Consider the following 24646-nt stretch of genomic DNA (forward strand, 5'->3'; position numbering starts at 1 on the left):
CCGAGTGGGCATATTTTAGTGCAACAGGGGCATGGAGAAGAAGACGACATAGATTGTGCAGAGGGAGAGGACGGATGTGGAGAAGACGACATAGTTTATGTAGAGGACTGATTGCGCAACTTCTTTCATTCACCGATGTGAGAAATTCGTTATTGCCAAATTTCAATCTCGTATGCACGGGATAATTTCACAACTGCCACTTAGTAATTCTTAGAATTTTGGGTTGGGCCAAACTCAACCCTATATATATATTAGTTCAAATTTATATTCACAACCACCAGTAACCATTCCTCCGGATGTCTTCATTTGAGTTATTTATATTTGATTTTTTTTTTCAGTTCAAATTTACTTCGTATAGTGCTGAAGACGATGATTATGATGGATACGACTACAGCTTGCAAGGTCAACTTTCAGCTGTTCGCATTGTTTTCCTTTATAGATTTGTGCAAGAGGTACGCTAACAAAGTTAATAAAGTTAGACTCAAATTAAAATTTGTATTTTTCTCCTGCTCTGGGACAGGGTTTCTAGATATGATTTTAAAACTGTGTGGTCTATGGGATCATCTGCATTGATATATTTCTGTGACTAACAAAAAAAATAAAGAAATTACTAAATTCGTTATGTTTTACTTCTGTAGATAACGGGGTACTTTATGGAGCTGGCATCCCCTCATACCGAGGAAGCAATCAAACTTGTTGATAAAGTTGGAGGATTTGAATGGTTGATTCAGAAATATGAAATAGATGGAGCTACTGCACTCAAGCTGGATCTTGCACTTGAGACACCAATTATCGTTGTTCCAAGGAACTCAACGAGCAAAGAGTAAGTGAATCTTTAAATCTGTTTCTGGAATGCAATATCAAGTTTTTCTTTTCCAAATTGGTTTGTGATTTTTTATGATGATCTGGGCACTTAAATTAAAACTCCAATTATAGTTGAGCAGAAACTGTATTATGTGAATATTCGCATAATTGGTTGTCACATCAAATTACATGTGATGCTATATGCTTAATCATTGGTGTCATATATGCTTTTGGTTGATAAATCTGTGAGTGTCAACTGCCACTAAAAGTTAATTGTTTTTCTTTCTTTGCCTTTGGTTACTTGTCATTTTTATGCTGGATTACAAATGAAAATTTGGTAGGACTGTGGGTAGGGGCAGTTTCTTTAATTCAGGATAAAGGAATGCATATGACGTAACAGATCAATATTAAGATTTGAAAGATGAATATTAGGGTTTTCATGGAGGAATTTGGTTTAATTATCGGTGGTCCGTAAATACATATCAATTGGTGGATATTATTTTTTTGTTTGTTAATTATACACGGGTTCACAATGACGTCTTCCTGTACTTACATATTAGGAAGGGAAACAGTCGTATTGAAGCGTATGAGGCACAAAAAGAATTGAATTATGGCTAATTATTTTTACTGACTATCTTTCTTTCCGTTTCCAATCTTTTTCCGTCTATTCTTTTTCTTTAATGATAAATATTTGTATTTACATTAATCAACTGACTCGGTCAAAATTTATAACTTTTAATGTCTAAAATGCCCCCTCGGGCAAGCATCCTTTGTGTTTGAGGTACAAACAATGCTTATGCTTACTGTATGTTGTGCTAATATTCAAGCTTTATTTAGAAGATAAGTGATGGTCAGGATCGGTGACCTATCCACTTAGTAACAGAGACTCTGATATTATGATACATCAATTCTTGTAATAACCTATGCTATAAAGTGAAAAATCATGATATATAATCGCTTTATTCACTTCCAGTTTTATACAACTTGATCTGGGAAAGCTTCAGATTAAAAATGAATTCAGTTGGCATGGATCTCGAGAAGAAGATCCTTCAGCTGTGCATATTGATGTTCTTCATGCTCAGGTTCACATTTCTCATCAAATGACCTATCGCGGTTAAATTACTTGACATATTCCTGACTCCATATGAATTACAGATTCTGGGTATCAACATGTCTGTTGGAATTGATGGTTGTCTTGGAAAACCAATGATACGGGAAGGTCAAGGACTTGATATTTTTGTTCGTCGAAGTTTGAGGGATGTTTTTCGTAAAGTTCCGACATTTTCACTTGAAGTGAAGGTAACTTCAAACCCTAATGTCTAATAGTTGTATTCTATTTCCGTCAAAAGGTCTAAAACTACCTTTCTTTAAGGTGTCTATATGAATTGATAAGTGTGCTGACTTAAAACTATATATATAATATTACTGTAAGAGGTAGAACAATCTGGTACCCTCTCCCCCTATTAAGATTAGTGTTAGGCTGCAGCATGTCTATTGGCTGTATCCTGATACGACCAATTATGAATACCCCAGTTTCTCACATATTTCTCAGAACCTTTAAACTCCAGAAATTCTCTCCAGTTCCTCTATATATAATATACACAAATGTATTGTGCCGATCTCCATAAAGATGATATGGAAAAACAATGTTGTCCCCTTCAAATTCACCTCTGTTGGGTTGAGTATTATTGAATGCCTGTTTGCATCCACACTACTAGGAATATCAATGGAGTCATTGAAATTGCTTAGCATACCTTTTCTTAGCTTCTAGAATCTTTTAAAGCAAGTCTGTGTGCGGACAAATATTTTCATTCAATCGCTTGTGCCTTATGCTTTTGCCAAAGGCACTAAAGAATGTCATCTCCATTGCACAACTATAACATTTTCCCTTCCTTTTATCTGGCCTAAGGTCCATAAGTTATTTAAACGATGAATTTTTTGTAATGTATTTCCATGTGTTGTTTAGTTTGCAGTGCTTGTGTGTGTATTGTGTTATGCAGATCTTCTAGAATAGCCTGATTTTGTTAGCCACTACTCTCTAGAATATTCCAAATCTGGTAGTGGCTTGTTAGGTAAGCCGAGACTCGAGTATAAATACTGCTGAATGCCCAATGTTAGACGGAAATTGATTTTCAGATGCCACTAAATTTTCTCTTTCCGTTGCTCTCAATTCCCTTCAATTCTCAGTTTATATATCCCGTTTTAAAGCTCTGAGGGTATACCATATATTTATCCACAAATGTGAAAGTTTTCTGAATCTCTAAACTCGCCAATGCTTTTGTTGAAAAGAAAAATAAGAAAATACAAGAAGCATATGGCGAAAACCGTGTGTGTAAGAGCATCACGGAAATTCTATTATATAGCCGATTCTACAATTAAGAGCATTGATTACAAAAGGAATATGTGCTATGGAATATGCTATGCTAAGAATAATCTAGGATATTCTAGAGTATATTTACAATAATTATTAAATATCATCACCTTGTAGTTTACTTTAAAAACCCATATTCTTCGGTTAATTTTATTATCACTTGAGCAGGTGGATCTATTGCATGGCATAATGTCTGATAAAGAATATAAGGTGATTTTGGATTGTACATTTATGAATTTATCAGAACAACCAAGGCTTCCAGCTAGCTTCCGTGGTGGAAAATCTGGTTCGAAGGATACTATGAAGCTTCTGGTTGATAAGGTTAACCTCAACAGTCAAATTCTATTGTCACAGACAGTTACAATTATAGCTGTTGTGATGAACAATGCTTTGCTGGAGCTTTGTAATGGCACTGATGGGGAGTCTCCATTGGCTCATATTGCGGTGAGTGTGTATATTTTACAGAGATGATTCACTTAGTGTTTTGATTTTATTTTAACTAATGAAGTTGTTTCCATGACAGATTCTTAGTGTTTTAATTTTATTTTAACTAAATGAATGAGCTTGTTTGCCAGCTTGATATGTCTGAATAACCTTTCATTCTCATTTATTTAATTGCATTATTTTTTTGCAGCTGGAAGGTCTCTGGGTTTCATATCGTATGACATCTTTATCGGAGACAGACCTGTTCGTGACAATTCCAAAATTTTCTATACTTGATGTTCGCCTTGATACGAAACCTGAAATGCGCCTGATGCTTGGATCATCTTCTGATGCTTTCAAACAAGCCGTTACTCAAAAGGTTCCCTTTACGTTTAACCCGGGTAGCTTTCGGAGGACAACCAGTGAAGCTGGAATTGATGATGCACCCATTTCAACAATGCTCTTAATGGACTATAGGTGGCGTACGTCATCCCAATCATTTGTAATTCGTGCACAGCAACCTCGAGTCCTCGTTGTGCCAGATTTTCTTCTTGCAGTGGCAGAGTTTTTTGTGCCTGCTCTAGGAGCACTCACTGGAAGAGAAGAAACAACTGATCCAATGAATGACCCCATTAGCAAAAATAGTAGCATAGTGCTGACGGAAGCAGTTTATAGACAGGATGAAGATGTGGTGCACCTCTCTCCATCTAAACAGTTAGTTGCAGACTGTGTAGACATTGATGAATATACATACGATGGCTGTGGAAAGGTTATTTGTTTATCCGTTGAAACAGATACAAAAGAAGTCCGCAGTACAAGGTTTAGACCAATTATTGTCATTGGGCGTGGCAAAAGATTGCGATTTGTTAATGTAAAAATTGAGGTAATATGCTTCCTGTAAATCAGTAAGTTATTTTTTGCGATTTCCTGTTTATACTTCGGAGCACTATTAACTTCTTGAAGTGCTTTCAGGAATCAGAACTTCCAGTGTGATTAATACTGATTATACTTCGCAAATTGTATATCTCCAATGTCGAGTGTTCAAAGTTTTTCACAAATCTCGTTTTTAATCAAAATTTAGAACACTTTTTATGGAATATGGTCTGAAGTTTTAATCAAATTGTATATTTGCATTTTGCTGTGCTTCAATGTTTTCCATGTTGTGCAATGCTTGGGGACCTTTCGTAAGTTGTTAGGTTAGGTTGTTGTGAGGGTTTCTCTTCGAGCTTTGTGTTACATTTTGTTTGTTCCTGCTGTTTACTTTTTTTCCACCATGTTAAGGGGATTGTTTTGTTTCATCTTTGTTTTTACTGATATCTTTCTTTCTTAAGATTTCTTCTTTGGTCAAATAGGGACAGAAAAATATGCAACATATATTGAATTTCAGTGAATGAGAATGAAAATTTCTAAACAGCATTTATTGCCGTATTAGAAGCTTAATTCTTTGTTATTTATCTATCAGAATGGTTCTCTACTAAGAAATTATACGTACCTGAGTAATGATAGCAGCTACTCAATCTCTATTGAAGATGGTGTTGACATTGTTGTTCCGAGCAATTTGTCTTCTGGTGATGAGAGCCTTGACAGCATGAATCAAACACCAGGGTCTTCCTTATATTCTCAAAGTGAATCAAATGGAACTCAAAGTTTTACGTTTGAAACCCAGGTAATATGCTTCATATTTCCAAGAAAAATATGCACAAAGTTTTTAACACCACAGTCACACATGCCCAAGACCTTACATGCCTTTTAATTGTTACCATCATCTTAATTGGATTTCTTTGCATGTTAATGCATTGTTGATCAAAACTCTTGCATTGGATCTTCGAAGTTTCAGGTTATCAAAACAATGTTCCAGCAATATCTAGTCAAGTAGTACTTTTGTCAGGGTGTTCTTGTCCAAGTTTCTTCAAATTCCATTTTGTACACCTGTTATCCTGCTTCCACGTGAATTTATCTTAATCACATAATAGCTTGTATTTTTTTTCCTCTGTGCTGAAAATTGTTTTTAAGCCACAAGAAGACAAGTGAAGTGATAAGTCGTTTTGCAAAGAATGCAGCATGAGCGATGATCAATTTATGATGAATTATAATTTGTGATTTGTAATTTGCGACTTGTTTTGAGCTATCTTGTCTCTCAATTGGATTAGGACTGCATATCTTCTGGATTAGGAATTCTTTTGCTTCTCTGTGTAGTTATTTGTTGTCTATTCGAGACATAATGTGTAACCTACCAGTCTGCATCATACGGAATAAAAAATTATCCAGATTAGTTTCATTAAAAAATCAAGTCAAAGATAAGAAGCTCCAAAAATGGTTTATTGATTTAGTGTAGATAGTTTGCATTGCATTTTTTCTGTGTTATCTTGTTTTCCCGTTCAATAAAACACATCAAAAAGAAATTTGCATATTTGTCTAGCTTTAATTCATGTCAACAACTACCCACCCTTTGAAGATTTGACATTTTTTATTTTGCTTTTTAGTTTTGGGGGTCTTCTGTCTAATGGCTGTTGTGCTTTTCTGTTAGGTTGTTTCTTCTGAGTTCACCTTCTACGATGGTACTAAGTCATTTCTCGATGATTCATCTTATAGTGAGAAGCTTATTCGTGCGAAGTTGGACCTTAGCTTCATGTGAGTTGTCTTTGCTGACAGCATTAAATATTCTTGGGAAAATTATTGTTTAGGAATTCTTGACAAAACTCTATTAAGTTCACGGACAATTAACAGAGTGATTACTTATGACATTATACTGTTAGTCCATTAACCAATAACCACTTATTATTGTGTCTTATTTAGTTAATGGTTTCTCAATTGGAATTATTATTGCCAAGAATTTCCATATTTAATTCTCCAAATTTTCTTTCTTTCAAAACCTTCAATATCAACTCAGTTGAGTAAAAAGTGTTCAATTTCAATCCTTTTCCTTAATACATTATTTAAAATTGAATGAGTTTCTCAGCAAGCATTTGTTCTGCAACTTTCCTCTGTGTATTTGAGTAGGTATGCCTCCAAGGAAAAGGACACATGGATTAGAGCGCTAGTGAAGGATTTTACTGTTGAAGCGGGTTCTGGTCTTATCATTCTAGATCCAGTGGATATTTCAGGGGGATATACTTCTGTGAAGGATAAAACAAATATATCTTTGCTATCAACGGACATCTGTATTCATCTTTCACTTAGTGCTGTTTCTCTTATACTAAATCTTCAAAGTCAGGCATATGCTGCATTAAATTTTGGAAATGCAACTCCCCTAGTTCCATGTACCAACTTTGACCGACTTTGGGTGTCTGAAAAAGGTTTCTTCCTAATTAAGTGAATAGCCAGATCACAGTTTTTTCTTATTTACTTTTGTGTATTCAATTTATCACCTTGACCATTATATGTTTTATAATATATGCTTTATAATGAACTATTTGGTCTTCTCTATTTTGCAGAGACTGGTCCCAAAAACAATATTACCTTTTGGAGGCCTCAAGCTCCTGCTAATTATGTTGTATTAGGAGATTGTGTGACATCAAGGTATACTTTTTTCTTGTGTTCAAATGTTTTTGATAACTTTTTTTATTTTACCCCATGAAAATCTACTAGTTTGAAACTTTGTTAACACTAAATTTCAATCCGGTAAAAGGCAATGAAATACTCCAATGAAATACTCCTTCATGAGGGGGTTTCAAAGAAGTAGAATTTTGTTTTGTTTCCAATAGTGCTGGGCATGAGAGGGTTTGTTAAGAAGTCCCACATCGGATGTGAGTTGGCCTGGACAAGGGTTTATAAGTATGAGACAATCCTCCCCTCTTACAAGCCGATTTTGTAGGGTTGAGTTAGGCCCAATACCCAATTCTAAGAAGTACTAAGCCATGGCGCTCACTACATATGAACATACATGGCCAAATCATCATCAAGAGTTACACTACAGTATGAAGCAAATTACCTTAACCGATTGATATCAATTAACTAAAACAGTTTTTGAATATAGGAAAACAGTGAATATTGTTTTTCCCTCTACGTTCTACAGTAATGTGATATGATGTTCTTGTTTTGCAAATAGTTTTATTTGTGAAACTCTTTTTCTGGTTCTGATCTGAATTGCTATGTTAATGTTATATTTCGATTTCTTTTCAGGCCAGTTCCTCCTTCACAGGCAGTAATGGCAGTAAGTAACACATATGGTCGTGTAAGGAAGCCAGTTGATTTTCATCTTATTGGGTCATTCCAGAATATTCAAGGTGGTGGAAGTGATACCCATTCTGTTGCTGCCAGTGATTGTTCTCTTTGGTTGCCTGTTGCACCCCCAGGATATACAGCACTAGGCTGTGTAGCCCATGTTGGGAACCAACCACCCCCGAATCATGTTGTTCATTGCTTACGTTCTGATCTTGTAACATCAGCAAAGTATTCAGACTGCATATTTAATATCCCATCAAATTATCAATTTACCTCTGGATTTAGCGTATGGCGCGTTGACAATACTATTGGCTCTTTTTTTGCACATTCTTCCTCTGGTTGCCCTCTTAACGACAGACTTTTCGACTTAAATCATCTGCTTGTCTGGAATTCAAATAGAGCTCCTCTTGTAAGTCCAGTATCAGATTTTAATTCTGACCAGGAAAATAATAATCAACAGACAACCAAAGGCACAAGTACATCTGGGTGGGATATTCTCAAGTCCATTTCAAAAGCAACTAACTGCTATATGTCTACACCGAACTTTGAAAGGATTTGGTGGGACAAAGGTAACGACCTCCGCCGTCCAGTCTCTATTTGGCGACCTGTTGCACGTCATGGTTATGCTGTCTTGGGAGATTGCATCACTGAAGGGTTAGACCTTGTTATATTTCAAGCCTTTATCTAAACCTTTTAGATGAAAGTTTTATGGGGATTAATGTTTTCTTTTTACCACCCTTTCAGCTTAGAACCTCCTGCATTGGGAATAATCTTCAAGAATGACAATCCTGATATCTCTTCGAAACCTCTTCAATTTACCAAAGTTTCCCATATTGTAGGGAAAGGGATTGACGAAGTTTTCTTCTGGTATCCTATTGCTCCTCCTGGTTATGTTTCTCTAGGTTGTGTTGTCTCCAGAACAGATGAAGCACCACGCGCAGATTTGTTTTGCTGCCCTAGGATGGATCTTGTTAGCCAAGCAAACATTAATGAGGCTCCTCTTTCAAGATCTTCAAGCTCAAGAGCTCCTCAATCCTGGAGCATTTGGAAAGTAGAAAATCAGGTTAACCATAACTTTCACTTCCATGAATGCACTAAAAAAATGCTTTATAAATGTCTTCTAAAAGTAGAACAAATATAGTTGCTTATGTTTGATTTTCATAAGTTTCATTCTAATGCTTATTCATGTTATTATAGGCTAAGATATAGTAATTGTTTCATTTATTCTTGTGAAAAGAATTAGGATATAAGGATTGAATATCAAAGGTAAAGTTGGTTAGGACAGTACTCACGAGTCTGCTAACACTCGAGTAATCTAAACTAATTCAAATAATTATTCCCCGCTCTCAAGTTGGTGTGTAGATATCCACCATGCTCAATTTTCTTAAGTAAGTTCAAAGTTGGGTCGAAATAACTTATTGAGGATGTCTGCTAGCTGCTGAGTGGGTGGAACATAAGCATACAAATAACTACGTCATCTAATTTATCTTGTATTTGTTTCTGTAATAAGGTGTCTATCAATTACCAAATGCTTGGTCAATCGTGTGATACTGGACTTTGAGCAATATGTAGCAGCCTTTACAATCATCATAATGTAGCTTCATTGATGGGTTGGCAGACAAGCTCAATTTCTTAAAAGAATTAATTTTATTCACAATATGTTGGGGACAGAAATACTGGAACAGGAATGATACTATGGAGTGTACAGTGGAGAGAAAAAAAACTCAATTAGAAGTTTTGTGGGAATGTTGGCACAGTTAGGAAGGGGATTGGAAAAACATAGACTAAACAAAGTATATTTCTTTATTTGAAGAGGAAATTCTTGTTGGACGATACTCTCCTTAATTCTGGAATAACAGAAGCAGTCTTATTACTCTTTCTCTCAAAACTTGTATGCATTTCTGATTTTCCATGAAAAATCACGAGTGTACGCGATCTGCGCAACAAGAATATCAAGCGGCGAGGAGTATGATGTGGGGGTCAGATTTGGGGAATAGGTGGAAAACAACTTTTGATCCATCTTTGTGGAGAATATAGCAGAGAGCATTTGCTAGAAACCATAGCCATGGATTGCGCTCATGCTCTAGTTACCATGATACAATTTTTTAACAAGAGAATTCTATATTTGATTTCTGAGAAACCTGACCCGAGTTCTACGCTCATTGATCTTACTACACATAGGTTTCTATAGAGTACTAATAGAATCTTCTATAAACAGTGGGGTTTAACCAGCATCTAAGTGATGGTTAACAATTCTATATTGGAATTAGTGCAGTCATCACTATTTTCACCATTGGTGGGACAGTTTTTATAGAGAATGAATTTTTGTACCATGTTATCTAGGAGGAATGATAAGAATTGTTTCTCCCTTTCGTGTAAAGAGGTACACAAATTGAATATAAAGGCCAAATTGCTAAGGAAAATACCAACCAATCTACTACAACTTGGAAAAATACAAAAAAGAAAGATAAGAATCAGATCCGAATAGGATAATTTAGATAACAAGCTTGTTACCGTTGAGCTGTTGTACCATATTTTAAACTCCAAAGAAAATGGTTTATTTATCATGGTATATATACATGTAGGCATGCACTTTTCTGGCCCGCTCTGATCTTAAAAAGCCGTCAAGCCGTTTGGCCTACATAATTGGCGATTCAGTGAAACCGAAGACCCGGGAGAACATAAATGCTGAGCTGAAGCTGCGATACTTTTCCCTGACGATTTTAGACAGCTTATGTGGAATGGTATGTTTTTCGATGGCTGTTATAAAAACAAATGCCAATATTTTCCATGTCATTTAAGTCTTTTTGGTAAAGGAGTTTTCATTTTATATATTCAACGTTGAATTGAACTACATTTCAGATGAGACCCCTGTTTGACACTACAATTACCAATATTAAGCTTGCAACACATGGTGGGCTACACGGGATGAATGCAGTGCTTATTTCTTCGATTGTTGCGTCCACCTTCAACGCACAGTTAGAGGCATGGGAACCCCTTGTGGAACCATTTGATGGAATATTCAAGTAATTGATTTGTTATGTGATTTCTCAGTATAATATTAAAAACATATACTAATGATTCAGTATGTTCTTTTGACCTCACTCATCGGTCAATCCTGTTGAAAATATGCCAATAATTAGATGTTTCATTTCTTAATTGTTTAGGTTTGAAACATTTGATGCAAATGCACAATCGCCATTTGGATTAGGTAAGAGAATTCGAATTTCGGCAACTAGCATCTTGAATGTAAATATCAGTGCAGCAAATCTTGAATCCTTTGTGGGAGGTGTTCATTCATGGAGAAGACAGATAGAGTTTGAACAGAAAGCATCCAAGCTAAAAGTGGTCAAATTCTGAATCCATTATCCATTTATCCTTTAAAGCTCGTGAATTTTAAAAGACTTGCTAACGGTTTGATTTGCAGGAGGCTGGTGATCAACACAGCGAAGGAGAAAATACAACTTTTTCTGCACTAGATGAGGATGACTTGCAGACTGTGATAGTAGAAAATAAACTTGGGTGTGATATCTTTGTCAAAAAAGTTGAGCATGATGTAGATACAGTTGACATGCTACGTCACGGAGATTGTGTTTCTGTGTGGATTCCACCTCCACGATTTTCAAATAGGTTAAATGTTGCAGATGAATCTAGAGAAGCCCGTTATTATGTTGCTGTACAGATACTGGGAGCCAAGGTCTGATGCAAATAGTTACACAAAATTCTAATAGGATGCCTGCTTTTTCTTCCTACCCAAAACATTGAAATCAATTCGTTTTAAATACTGTAGGGTTTACCTATCACTGATGATGGTAACAGCCATAACTTCTTCTGTGCCTTGCGTCTCGTTGTCGACAATCAGGCATCAGAGCAGCAAAAGCTTTTTCCCCAGAGTGCAAGAACAAAGTGTGTCAAGCCTGTAATATCAAGAATTAATAATTTGGATGAAGGAAATGTAAAGTGGAATGAACTTTTTATATTTGAAGTTCCCCGAAAGGTATGGCATCATTAATTGCTTAGGTTCATGTTTTGCTTCTTTTTCATTCTTATAATGATTGGCTGAAATAATTTTTAGAATGACCTTATGCAGAAACTGTGCTCTTGTATTATGAAGTTCATGGTCTGGCATAGTGACTGTTACTTTAGAAAAGTTGCCTTACATAGGCAAAACAAAAGCTCATTTATGCTATTTTTATTTTATTTTCAACTTATGGGTTCTCCTATTTTAGGCTAAATGCATCCAAGGGTCCTTTAAGTTTAACGTTTGTGACATATTGGTCCTTTAAGTTTGTAACAGATTACACCATCAAAGGGTAACATTGTAATCCGTTAAAAACTTAAAGGACCAATTTGGTACTTAAAAAACTTAAACGACCAATCTGTTACAAACATTAAAAACTTAAAGGACACCGGAATGCATTTGGCCATATTTCATTTTTTCTTGCAATATTCTGTGTATATTTAATAGCATAATTTGGACCTACTTAATCTTTAATCTGCAATTTCTCCAACATACATGTCAACACTTTTTGCATTCTTCAATTTGGAAATTTTTACATACTAATGAATTGTCTGCACTTACTGCCCCATCAATAAATTGTTGCAGGCCCCTGCTAAGTTGGAAATAGAAGTTACAAATCTTGCTGCAAAAGCTGGGAAAGGTATTTCTTGAATGCCTTACTTAGTGAAACGTCATATATGGTTTGGATGCCCTGTTCAATGAGGCTTTGTATATACAAATTCATAGGCAATCTGATTAGCTTTTTTTTTAAAAAACAAAAACTTCCCATGTCATTTTTTCTTCTAATGATTAGTTTTTTTGCAACTTAGCTTGTTTTTGTTTTTTTTTTTTTCCTCAAAACTTGTGTATTCATCATGCAGGGGATGTCGTGGGTGCACTTTCTTTTTCTGTTGGACATGGTGCAAATACTCTAAAGAAAATTGCTTCAGTGCGAATGTTTCATCAACCACATGATGTTCAAAATATTAGATCGTATCCGCTTACTACAATGGTTAGTTACCATATATTACATTGATTTTACCAAATTTGACCGTCTGATAAATTAGTCAATTTCTATATTATGTTTTGCTTCTTTCTCGTTCACTTTTGCAGGCTCAGCAAAGCCATGTTGATATCGTGCATGATGGTTGCCTTTTTGTTTCAACTTCTTATTTTGAAAGGAATACTATGGTTAACCTTCAAAAAGAATTGGAAAGTGAAGATACTAGTGATAAAGACATAGGCTTTTGGGTGGGACTTGACCCAGAGGGTGAGTGGGAGAGCATCCGATCATTGCTTCCACTTTCAGTTGCTCCAAAATTATTACAGAATGAATATATTGGTATGGAGGTTTTGATGAAAAATGGGAAGAAGCATGTAATTTTCAGGGGTCTTGTCGCAGTAGTGAATGATTCCGATGTTCTGCTGAATATTTCTACGTGCCATGCTTCTTGTGGTCATGATCCTTCACGTGGAACAAACACTTCGAATACTGTAGTTGAAGAAGTCTTTCAAAATCAGTATTATCAGTCATCTTCAGGTTGGGGTAACAGTTTGTCAGGTGCACACCCTGATAATCCTGGACACTGGAGCACAAGGGACTTCGCGTACTCATCAAAGGTTGGTAAATTTATAGGTTTTTTGTTATCAATTGTTAACTTCCTTGCCTATCACATTGATTAAAATCCTCATTCACCTGTATTATTTTTGCAGGACTTCTTTGAACCTCCACTTCCTCCTGGGTGGAAATGGTCTTCAGGTTGGTCCATAGACAAGTTTCAGCATGTTGACAAGGAAGGCTGGGCATATGGACCAGACATTAAAAATTTAAAATGGCCTCCTACTTCATCAAAATCTTCAGCAAAATCATCTTCTGACGTTGCCCGTCGAAGGCGTTGGGTTCGTACTAGACAAACCATTTCTGAGCAAGGTGTAGAATCCTTGCAGAGTGGAGTGAGTACTGTGCACCCTGGAGCTTCTACCGTTTTATCATGGAGAAGCACGTCAAAGGAATCTGAACAATGTTTGCAAATTCGACCTAACTTTGATAGCTCTCAGCCCTCGTATTCATGGGGTCATGCTGTAGCTGTTGGTTCAAGTTATATATATAGCAAAGACCAACAATTAGATCCAGGTTTTAGGCAAAATACTGTGACATCCGATTGTTCTTTGAAGCTAAATGAGATTGAGAAAAAGGATATACTTCTGTGCTGTAATCCTAGCAGTGGAAGTAAACAGTTATGGTTTAGTGTGGGTACAGACGCCTCAGTCCTTAATACTGAACTAAATATACCTGTATATGATAGGAAAATATCTATTAACTCTCCTATGAAATTGGAGAACCGGCTTCCTTCTCCTGCTGAATTTTCAATATCTGAGAAAACAAAGGAAGGAAATTGTGTCGAGCGACATCGTGGTGTCGTTTCTTCTCGTCAGAGTGTACATATATATTCAGTTGATATTCAGAAACCGTTATATCTTACTTTGTCTGTGCAGCATGGTTGGGTTATGGAAAAGGTAACAACTAATCAAGCTCTCCATGTATTATTATCGTATGACTATGAAATATATAATTGAAATTGCTCAAATCTTGATTCTTCTTCATATTCTTTCCTTGATTCCTTGGTTCAGGACCCCATTCTTTTGCTGGATCCTTCTTGCTCAAATCACGTCTCATCTTTCTGGATGGTTCACCGACAAAGTAGAAGGTTTTTAATCTGTTTCTTGGAGAAGTTGTATTAACTTTCTTTAGATTACTTCGTGTTCATGCAATGCCCATCATAATGGATATTCTTTTTCAATATTATTCTTGGAAGTTATGTATTTTTGCTTTGTTTTGGGAGTATTTTTTCAATATTATTTGAATTAATTTTTGGAGCTTGATGATCTCAGAGCACAGTTAAGAAGCTCTCAAATGTAATATGCCCTTGAAATGTATCTTCTACCTTATTGCTTGTTTATATTGTGTTTCTCATTGACTAGTTTTTAAGTCTGGTTTTCCATGTTTCCTCATTTGAATTTGTTCACTTTGGGTTATTCAATTATGCAAAATCATAAGCAATTCTTTTTAACAGACTGTTTGTTACATAACACTGATACCTCTCTTATTGTTTTACAAGTGTAATCTTTATTTTAGCATTGATGATATATATGATCATTTTTGCAGGAAATTGCGTGTGAGTATAGAACATGATATGGGTGGGACAAGTGCTGCACCAAAAACCTTAAGACTTTTTGTCCCTTATTGGATTGTAAACGATTCTTCTCTACCTTTGGCATATCGTTTGGTTGAAGTGGAACCTTTCGAAAATGCAGAAAGGGATTCAGCCCTACTCTCTAGGGTCAAGTCTGCCAAAACAGCTTTTAAAAACCCCATTAGCTCGTTGGATAGAAGGTATTTTAGTTCAAGGAGCAACAACCTGCAAGTACTCGAAGTAATTGAAGACAGTAGTCCATATCCGAGCATGCTTTCTCCGCAAGATTATGCTGGTCGTAGTGGTGGTACGATGTTTCAATCTCAAAAGGATACATACTTGTCACCTAGGCTGGGCATTTCTGTTTCGATGCGCTCTTCTGAAGTTTACAGCCCTGGGATTTCTCTGCTTGAACTGGAAAACAAGGTGTTATTAATTAATAGACAAACCAACTGCCTCTTATTTTTTGCAATGCATATTAGTATAGTTTGTGCCTTAGTATATAATGTTCGTTGAAACTCTTGTAGGAACGTATTGATGTTAAGGCTTTCAAATCTGAAAGATCTTACTACAAGCTTTCAGCATTGTTGAAAATGACTTCAGACAGAACAAAGGTTGGAGTTTATACTAATACATTCCTTATATTTATTTTTTTAGTCTATTTTCTTATGTTCCTGTAATATCTATAACATATCATGGTTATTTTATATCATATGGTTCAAGACATCCCCATACCATACCCTTGATATTAGTAACTGTCGAACTATTTGATGTCCAGGTGGTTCAGTTCCAGCCGTACACAATGTTCACCAATAGGGTTGGATGTAGTCTCTGCCTACAGCAGTGTGATACTCAGTCAGTTGTATGGATCCATCCCACTGATCCTCCAAAACCGTTTGAGTGGCAATCGTCAGCTAAAGTTGAACTTTTGAAGGTTTCTTGTTAATTTTCAAAATAATTCATTAGCTTGCATATTTGGCTTGTTATTTGTACCTTATAACGTCCTATGTGAGAAATTACTATCTTATACAAATCCTATATTCATTCAGTTGCGTATCGATGGCTACAAATGGAGTACACCATTCAGTGTAAGTTATGAAGGTGTAATGCGCGTTAGTTTGAAAAAAGATGTTGGAGATGAAACAATGCAATTAAGGATAGCAGTAAGAAGTGGGGCCAAGAAATCGCGCTTTGAAGTTGTTTTTCGTCTAAATTCGTTGTCAAGTCCTTACAGGTTTTTGTTCTCTCACTATCCTCCTCATGAATCAACATAATATTAATCTTTTCTTATATTTGTTTAACACTGAGGTAAAGGAGAATAGTATTTGCATATACCCGTGTATATTTTGTGAAAAACATTTGATACAATTGTTTTCCTTGGCTTTTCTTTTTGATCAACTTGTCCAAGATGTGTAATGTATTCTTTTTAAGTAAGAATTAAAGGATTCAGTATTTCCCATTACTTCATCTACCTATGCTGTTGTGATCAAAATTTTGGTTAAAATTTGAGACTAAATTTTCTTGACTGCTTTTCTTTCTTCTTCATTATCACTATTTGTGTTAGTTTGGACATATTCCTGTTTTAAAAATACTTGTCTATCAACAGGGTTGAAAATCGTTCGATGTTCCTGCCCATTCATTTTCGTCAAGCTGATGGTATAGGTGATTCCTGGCAGTTGCTGCTTCCAAATTCTTCTGCTTCATTTCTGTGGGAAGATCTTGGTAGAAGACGTTTATTGGAACTATGGGTAGATGGAACCGACCCCTTGAAATCACTGAAGTACGATATCGATGAAATTTCTGATCACCAGCCTGTCCATGTAACAGATGGACCAACGAAAGCTTTGCGTGTTACAATTGTAAAGGAAGAGAAAACCAATGTTGTTAAGATCAGTGATTGGATGCCTGAAACTGAACCTATAGGAGTTCTGAGTAAAAGACAGTCATCATCAGTGAATGACTCTCAAAGGCAACAACCAATGTCAGATACAGACTTTGAGTTTCACATCAATGTTGATCTTGCTGATCTTGGGGTGTCTATTATTGATCATACACCAGAGGAAATTTTGTACCTGTCTATTCAGAATCTTGTTCTGGCATATTCAACTGGTTTGGGCTCCGGAATCAGTAGGTAAGATTTGCATTTATATTTTTTCACGTGCATTTTCTCTAGTTTCCTGGTGAATGTACGGTGCAAACCTAATATCTTGTTGACTGGTACAACTCAGCCATTTTCCAGAAGATTTAAAATAATTATATAAGACATTTTGTCTGGTTATGGCATTATTTACAAATTTTGATTTTGAAAATACAATATCTCTTGTGTTCCAGATTCAAACTCAGAATGTGTGGGCTACAAGTGGACAACCAACTGCCATTAACTCCAATGCCAGTTCTCTTCAGACCTCAGAGAGTTGTGTCAGAAACTGATTATATCCTGAAATTTTCCATTACAATGCAGTCAAATGGATCATTAGATCTTTGTGTCTATCCATATATTGGTCTTCATGTGAGCATCACCACATTATAATTACTATTTAGCAAAGAGATATGTCAATTCTAAACTTGTTTGTGAATCGTAAAGATTTTGACTTTTTATGACGTGTTATGGTAAGCAGGGGCCGGAAAGTTCGGCTGCCTTTTTGATAAACATCCATGAACCTATTATTTGGCGCCTTCATGAAATGATCCAGCAGGTGAAGATCAGTAGACTGTCTGAATCTCAAACAACTGCTGCATCAGTTGATCCAATCATTCAAATTGGGTAAGCAAGACTCTTGCTTGGATATCCATAATTATCTGCATTGGACTTCTATTAGCTGCCTAACGTTACCTTGAATTACAGTGTCCTTAATATTTCGGAAGTACGGTTCAAAGTGTCTATGGCTATGTCGCCAAGTCAAAGACCCAGGGGAGTGCTTGGATTTTGGGCATCCTTAATGACTGCATTAGGCAACATGGAAAATATGCCGGTAAGTATTTTAATTTATTTCTATAAGTTACCTTATTTTAAGGGCCCTTCTGTAAATCTCAAGTAGCTTCTTGCTGAAGGTTAGTTATTCAGTCTTTTATGTTTGTTTTCTAACTATGAACATGTTATGTAAGCTTTGTTAATAGCTAAAAAAATTCCAAGAGAATAACAACCCTGTAGAGGCTCATAAAATATCTCATGTATCTAAGAGAGATGCTAAGACAGAAAGAGAAGCACTGAATGTAATGCAATGAGCAGGTTAAAAATTGATAAATTAGTTGAAACTGAGAAAATTTCAGAGAATTCATGTACTGAATATTTCTATTATAAGAGAACGTGGAATACAAAACGGGATCTGGTAAGAGATCTAGGGCCTGTTTGATTGTGTTTCCGAAAACAGTTCTAGTTTCAAAAATTACAAAATTACCAATCTTGTTTGATTTGATAATTTTACAAAACTGTTTTTGAAAATAGTTTTTTATATTGGTGTTTTAAAAACCAAAAAACTAGAACAGCTAATAGTTGTTTGTGTTCACTTTCGCTTTTCGCGTTTTAAAAACACACGGATACACCCTCATTTCATTGATGGCAATAATGTAAATAACTTAAGGAAAATGCTAACGAGTGCCCTTGTGGCACTCTTTAAGTATTTCTTTCATTTAAAGAAATTATTTATTCAAAAAGTTAAACATTTCAATTTTCAGTGCATTGACTTCACACAATTTCATAAAAACTTACTATTTAAGGTGCTTAAAGAGTGCCCCCGAGCAAGACCCATAACTTAAAAACAAAATTTCATTTCAAACAATATTTATTTTAGCATCTTGAAAACAGTTTTAAAAATAGGATCACCAAACAAGTTTTTATTTTATTTTCTTCTCAAATTCAGTTTTTTAAAATTGATTTTTAAAATAGTATTTAAAAACTGAAAAAACCCAATCAAACAGGCCCCTAGTTATTTGTAGTTCTGGCAAATCTGTTAGATCCGTATTGCCCAACAGTTAGGGATGTCTGAAATCCAGTAGACCATTACAATAGATTTGGTTTCTCACTCTTACAAAGCTATAACTGGTTTTGTTCAATAGACATGTGACTAAGTGTCTCACTTACAGGAGCTATCATAGGACTCTATTAAAGGCTTGGCTTTACAATGTTAGACTATTTATGCAATAATCTCAATTTGTGAAATCTTTCTTTTCTGCAAATATATCTAATGCTGAAAATCTTTGCATGATAAGTTTTGAGATGTTATGCCTTAAGTTTACTCGGTTTTAGGATTGGAGAATTTCATGGTGCTAATGATAAATGCATACTTCTGATCCAGGTCAGGATAAACCAGAGGTTCAACGAGAACATAAATATGAGGCAAACTTCTATGATTAGCATGGCTATTTCAAATATCCGGAAAGATCTTCTAGGCCAACCGCTTCAGCTACTCTCAGGTGTTGATATATTGGGCAATGCAAGTAGTGCACTTGGACATATGAGCAAAGGTGTAGCTGCATTGTCTATGGATAAGAAGTTCATTCAAAGTCGACAGAGACAGGTTTTGTCTAGTCTGTTCTTATTTTCCCGTGCTTTAAATTTTGATAGCCACATTGATATTACCACCAGACCTAAAATTGAAAGCTTTTAAGTAGTACTTTCCTTAGTACTTTCCCCACATAATTTTTTTCTTAATTTCATTTTGCGTTTTAAAAAATCTCAGGTCATGTTTAGTGATTTGATAGGATGCTGTCATGCTGATATACATGTTTAATATAACTTTGTGTGACAGGAAAACAAAGGTGTGGAGGATTTTGGTGACGTTATTAGAGAGGGAGGTGGAGCATTAGCTAAAGGTTTATTCAGAGGGGTAACTGGCATTTTAACAAAGCCTCTTGAAGGAGCAAAAACTTCTGGTGTCGAAGGTTTTGTTCAGGGTGTTGGGAAGGGTATCATTGGTGCAGCTGCGCAACCAGTGAGTGGTGTTCTGGATCTTCTGTCAAAAACGACAGAAGGTGCCAATGCTATGAGAATGAAAATAGCCTCTGCTATAACATCTGATGAACAACTTCTTCGGAGGAGGTTGCCTCGTGTTATAAGTGGTGATAATTTGCTTCAACTATATGATGAGTACAAAGCTCAAGGACAGGTACCATGTGATCAACTAACTATAATCAGACCTAAAGTTCATTCTGTTATTTCAACATTTGACTTTTAACTATCAAAACAAAGGAAATTAATTCTCATTCAAATCCTAATCAGGGTTATTGATCCACCCAATTTTTAAGATTAAACAAAAGATATTACCTTTTTATTTCAAGATACAAATGTTTCAATTGTACAATTCATTTCTAAAATATGCAACTTTTGTGGATTATCATTGCTAGATAGTTCTCACCATAGCAGGGCCTGGATCCTCCAGGGCCCATTGTGTGTCCATTGTAATTTGTAGGTAGCCATACGATGTATTTACAAGAGATCAATTTCACAATTTGAACCTGTGACCTTCTAGTCACAGGACCGCAACTTCAAATTTTTTTTTTTTTAATTAAACTTCAAATGTTAAGCTGGGGGAATATGACCATTGTTGTGACTTCTGGAAAAAAAATATTGCTATCTAATTTACTTGTTATATTTCATGAACAGATATCAAAGAGCCTTATTGCCGCCTTTTTATCTTTTGATTTGTCTGAATTTCAACTTACTTTTGGGGGCTCAATTTTAAACAATTGCCATATTTTGTCGTGAAGGTCATACTGCAGTTGGCAGAATCAGGTTCATTTTTTGGCCAGGTTGATCTGTTCAAAGTTCGGGGAAAGTTTGCTTTATCAGATGCTTATGAAGATCACTTCATGGTTCGAAAAGGGAAAATTCTCATGGTCACCCATAGAAGAGTAATACTGCTGCAAGTATGTATTCATGATTTTGAACAATAAATATCCCATTTTCTTCAATCCACTGTTACTTATCAGCAATTTTTTTTCGTTGTCAGCAACCATCCAATATTATTGGTCAGAGGAAGTTTAGCCCTGCAAAGGATCCTTGTTCGATAGTGTGGGATATACTGTGGGATGACTTTGGTGCAATGGAACTGACACATGGAAAAAAAGACAACCCAAAATCTCCTCCTTCACGGCTCGTTTTATATTTGCAGTCTAAATCATTGGATGTGAAAGAAAATCTCCGCATTGTAAAATGTATCCCTGAATCGCGTCAAGCTATTCAAGTCTACTCTTCAATTGACCATGCATTTAGCATTTATGGCCCAGGTGCATCAAAAGTATGTTTCTATTCCCTTGTACTTCATTAAACATTCATTTGTACATTCTCTACTTATTACTTGTGACATCCTTCCCACGATGAGTTAACTGGACCATGTCTAAACTGAGTTTGAAAACTTTTTCCTGACTCGGATGCATAAGCATGCTTAGTGAACATATATGTGTTCCCAAATTTTTCACAATATTATTCAGTTCTGACTTCTGAGTGATGAATTATTTTCCATTGATATTTTCAGGGATTGCTGAAAAATAAAGTAACCAAGCCATATTCACCACTTGTAGATGGTCCTAGTGTAGATGTAACACCGAAAGAAGGGGTATGCCCCTGGTCCCCGGGACAGATGCCTGGATCAGCGCCTCTCTCTTCAAGTTTTGGAAGCAGTTCTAATCACTAGGATTGAGTTTTCATCACATATTGCTTCGCTACATTCAACATGATCAAGGCTCTATCTCAAATTTCCCAGCGAAATTCTGCCCTGTCGAAAGACCATCAATTTGTCTGTTTGATCTTATTCTGACTGATATCCGTTCAACAAATGTGGCGTAGAAGAGCTCTATGTTTGATTTTATTCTCTGGCTGAAAACCGTTCAACAATTGGAGGCACAGAAGAGCCCATTTGCTCTTCGGGTTTGAAAAGTATCATTTTTTTGTATTTTCCTCACTATCACTATCGAGATAGTAATGTTGGTTCCGGGAACGATATACCTAACCGATAATAAATGGTTAGGGAGGAGGGGGCATTGATTCTTAGTCAATGAATTTATTAGGTAGTAGGCATTAGTTCTTATAGTATATTCTCCAATAGTTCTCGTATAATATTGAAGGAAAACAATTTCGTTGTACATATATAAAATCACAGCACATATTAATAGGAGTTAGAACTTTTACTTGTCCACCTCCATCCATGCCCCTTCCAAATATGTACGTACGTCTGCTCTGCATGACCTCGGAATACAATCATAATTGTCTTCCTCCATTTGAGGAAGTAATTTTCGAAAGTTTGTGATATATCGTCAATAGAGTTATCTCTTCTCAAATTGACTGAGCTAGAATAGAAAAGTTTGTGATATTGGGCTTGAATATAAGCAAAACTTATCAAAAGTAACTTTGTTAGACCATCTTCAATGGTGTAGTACTTATTAGGTACTCATGGTACTTATTAGGTACTATCATTGGAGCACAACACATTTTAGTACCAAATAAGTATCACTTCTCAAATAAGCAATCTCTCTCACATTGTATATGATAGAATTTGTGGGATTCATTTATAAAGATATAGAGTTATTGATGAGATGTGGAGTTATTTGTGAGATCCATTTAGAATTTTTTAAGAGATGCTGGGTTGGAGAGATTGAGTGCTTATTAGGTATTATTATTAAAAAATTACAAATGAGTGATGTGTATACGCGGGATCCACTTAAGTACTCAAAATTGGATTTATCCATTGTGGATGCTCTTAAATGTTGCCATTTCAAAAGTATCCCTAATTGATTGTTCCACTTTTTGACATGACTATAAATTTCATTGCAAATTTAATGTATTATAAGGGGTACTTTAGTAAAAATAATAATTTTTTTTGTCAAGTAGTTTAGTAGCTAGAAAATTTACCTTAAAGGTGAATAAGTGGGCTCCTGCACATATTGTGTGATGTCTCTACCAATTGAGTTAAGCTCACGAAGACACAAATTTCTTAATATGCGTAAAACAATATAATTTTGCCTATAATAAAAAAATAAAGCATATATAAACCAGTTGCCCCTGGTTCCAATTTATAAGCAAAAATATGGTAAATTTTAATATGGACAACTTCATCAAGTGGTCCATGGTGGACCGGTCATGAATAACATTATAACGAATACGAATTTTACAAAATTCACCGTTGGATTGAAAATTTATATCATATAGATCATCCATAGAAAAATTTAGAAAAATTGAAAATCATTTGATATGTTATTGAGACACGACTAGATTAACAGTTTATTAAATGACGTAAATCTTGATGGGTCTCAATAACATATCAAATGATTTTCAAAAAAAATTTAAAAATTTATGGATGATCAATATAAACTTTCAATCCAACAGTGAATTTCGTAAAATTCATATTCGGTAGATCACTTGTGAAGGTGGTCCATCGTAGCATTAGCAGCAAAAATATATGATTCTCAGTTGCCCCTCATATATTAACTTTGCATTTTATTGAGATAACTTTGCAAAAAAAAATAGATTTTTACATCATATCTTTTAAAATTATAAATTAATCCTAAAATTTTAAACAAATTATAAAACCTAATATTTTCTTATTTTAAATATAAATTTAAACTATCCTCAAATTTAAAATCTTCAAAAGATATTTAGGTATATTATTCTTAACCGTAACTACGTACAATCTAAATCCAATAATTATGCATGTCGTTCATCCACTGTACCAATCCAAAAATCAGCTCACACAATGATCCAAAAATCTAAACCGATAGATAAATTATTATGATTTAGAGTAAATGTAAAATGAAAAATAATTTTTGTAACAATAACAAAAAAAATTACTTTTAAAAAAAACACAAAATAAATGTTTTTTAAAGGAAAAAGAATAAATGTTATTAATACTTTAAGTTACACATGAAAGAACGACACATCAAATCACATCAAATTTTTAAAGTATTAAAAAGTTATTTTGATTTTTTTTAACGCATATTTTGATATGTTTTAGATAATTTATATTTGAATTAAAAAGTTGTTTGTAATTTAGTGATGAATTTTTTTTAAAAGTTTTGTACAATTTATTGTTATTAAGTCTTACGAAATAGATGGAAGAATGTTTTGGTAATGAGTCTAATGACCAGAAGTTTGAACTTCGTTGTGACTCATATTTGCAGAGAAGATAATTAGGTGGTTGACCTCCTTGCTAACCATGGATTCTCTTTAGGTTCTATCACTTGTTGGTTAGATTCTCCTTTATTTATTCCTGATTGTTTGAAGAGGAACAAGCTAGGCATGCCTAGTTTTAGAATTTGTTCTTCTTAATGGAGTTTTAGTTTGGTCCCCTTCATTTGTGTTTGTTCTTTAATCCTTTTTTAATATATTTTGGGGTAGTTAGCTCTTAGCTTCCACTTTTTTGGTCTAAAAAAAAAGTCTTATGAATAATTTTAAAATTAAACACAAAAAAAATAAAATTGTCTTATTTATTCGGTCTCTATCCATATTTTTTGAGAAATGTTATTTTGACATAATTTTTTAGACAAAAATACAACATCAATGGACAATCTTGTCATTTTATGTCAATCTATTATATTTTATTTTATCTATTTCTTTTTTTTATTAGGGAAATGACAAAATTACCCCTTGATATTGTATTTTTATCTCAAAAATTAGTCAAAATCATATTTCTCATATTTTTTAGCACCCTTGTTTTTTTTTCTGGTTGATTTAGCACCCTTGTTTTTAAATAATAATAG

The 24646-nt window shown here is 34.9% G+C and overlaps 1 protein-coding gene across 1 annotated transcript in view; it reads left to right on the forward strand.

Annotated features, from left to right (window-relative positions):
* LOC123907225 overlaps positions 1-22200 on the forward strand; it is a 41585-nt gene extending 19385 nt beyond the window's left edge. Inside the window, exons 29-63 of the mRNA XM_045957405.1 lie at positions 339-452; positions 639-823; positions 1778-1886; positions 1960-2103; positions 3344-3619; positions 3810-4481; positions 5061-5264; positions 6126-6229; positions 6599-6894; positions 7033-7117; positions 7721-8416; positions 8507-8825; positions 10348-10506; positions 10625-10788; positions 10930-11110; positions 11190-11459; positions 11553-11759; positions 12369-12423; positions 12644-12774; positions 12876-13382; positions 13476-14279; positions 14394-14470; positions 14929-15382; positions 15484-15570; positions 15735-15890; positions 16006-16190; positions 16563-17087; positions 17288-17465; positions 17575-17720; positions 17802-17928; positions 19252-19473; positions 19705-20061; positions 20663-20821; positions 20905-21192; positions 21430-22200. Coding sequence (XP_045813361.1) covers positions 339-452; positions 639-823; positions 1778-1886; positions 1960-2103; positions 3344-3619; positions 3810-4481; positions 5061-5264; positions 6126-6229; positions 6599-6894; positions 7033-7117; positions 7721-8416; positions 8507-8825; positions 10348-10506; positions 10625-10788; positions 10930-11110; positions 11190-11459; positions 11553-11759; positions 12369-12423; positions 12644-12774; positions 12876-13382; positions 13476-14279; positions 14394-14470; positions 14929-15382; positions 15484-15570; positions 15735-15890; positions 16006-16190; positions 16563-17087; positions 17288-17465; positions 17575-17720; positions 17802-17928; positions 19252-19473; positions 19705-20061; positions 20663-20821; positions 20905-21192; positions 21430-21588 — 8802 coding nt within the window. The 3' untranslated portion in view covers positions 21589-22200. The remainder of the gene's footprint in view (positions 1-338; positions 453-638; positions 824-1777; positions 1887-1959; positions 2104-3343; positions 3620-3809; positions 4482-5060; positions 5265-6125; positions 6230-6598; positions 6895-7032; positions 7118-7720; positions 8417-8506; positions 8826-10347; positions 10507-10624; positions 10789-10929; positions 11111-11189; positions 11460-11552; positions 11760-12368; positions 12424-12643; positions 12775-12875; positions 13383-13475; positions 14280-14393; positions 14471-14928; positions 15383-15483; positions 15571-15734; positions 15891-16005; positions 16191-16562; positions 17088-17287; positions 17466-17574; positions 17721-17801; positions 17929-19251; positions 19474-19704; positions 20062-20662; positions 20822-20904; positions 21193-21429) is intronic.
* The last annotated feature ends 2446 nt before the right edge of the window (positions 22201-24646 follow it).

This window comes from Trifolium pratense, linkage group LG2 (assembly GCF_020283565.1).
Source record: "Trifolium pratense cultivar HEN17-A07 linkage group LG2, ARS_RC_1.1, whole genome shotgun sequence".
Lineage (NCBI taxonomy): Eukaryota > Viridiplantae > Streptophyta > Magnoliopsida > Fabales > Fabaceae > Trifolium > Trifolium pratense.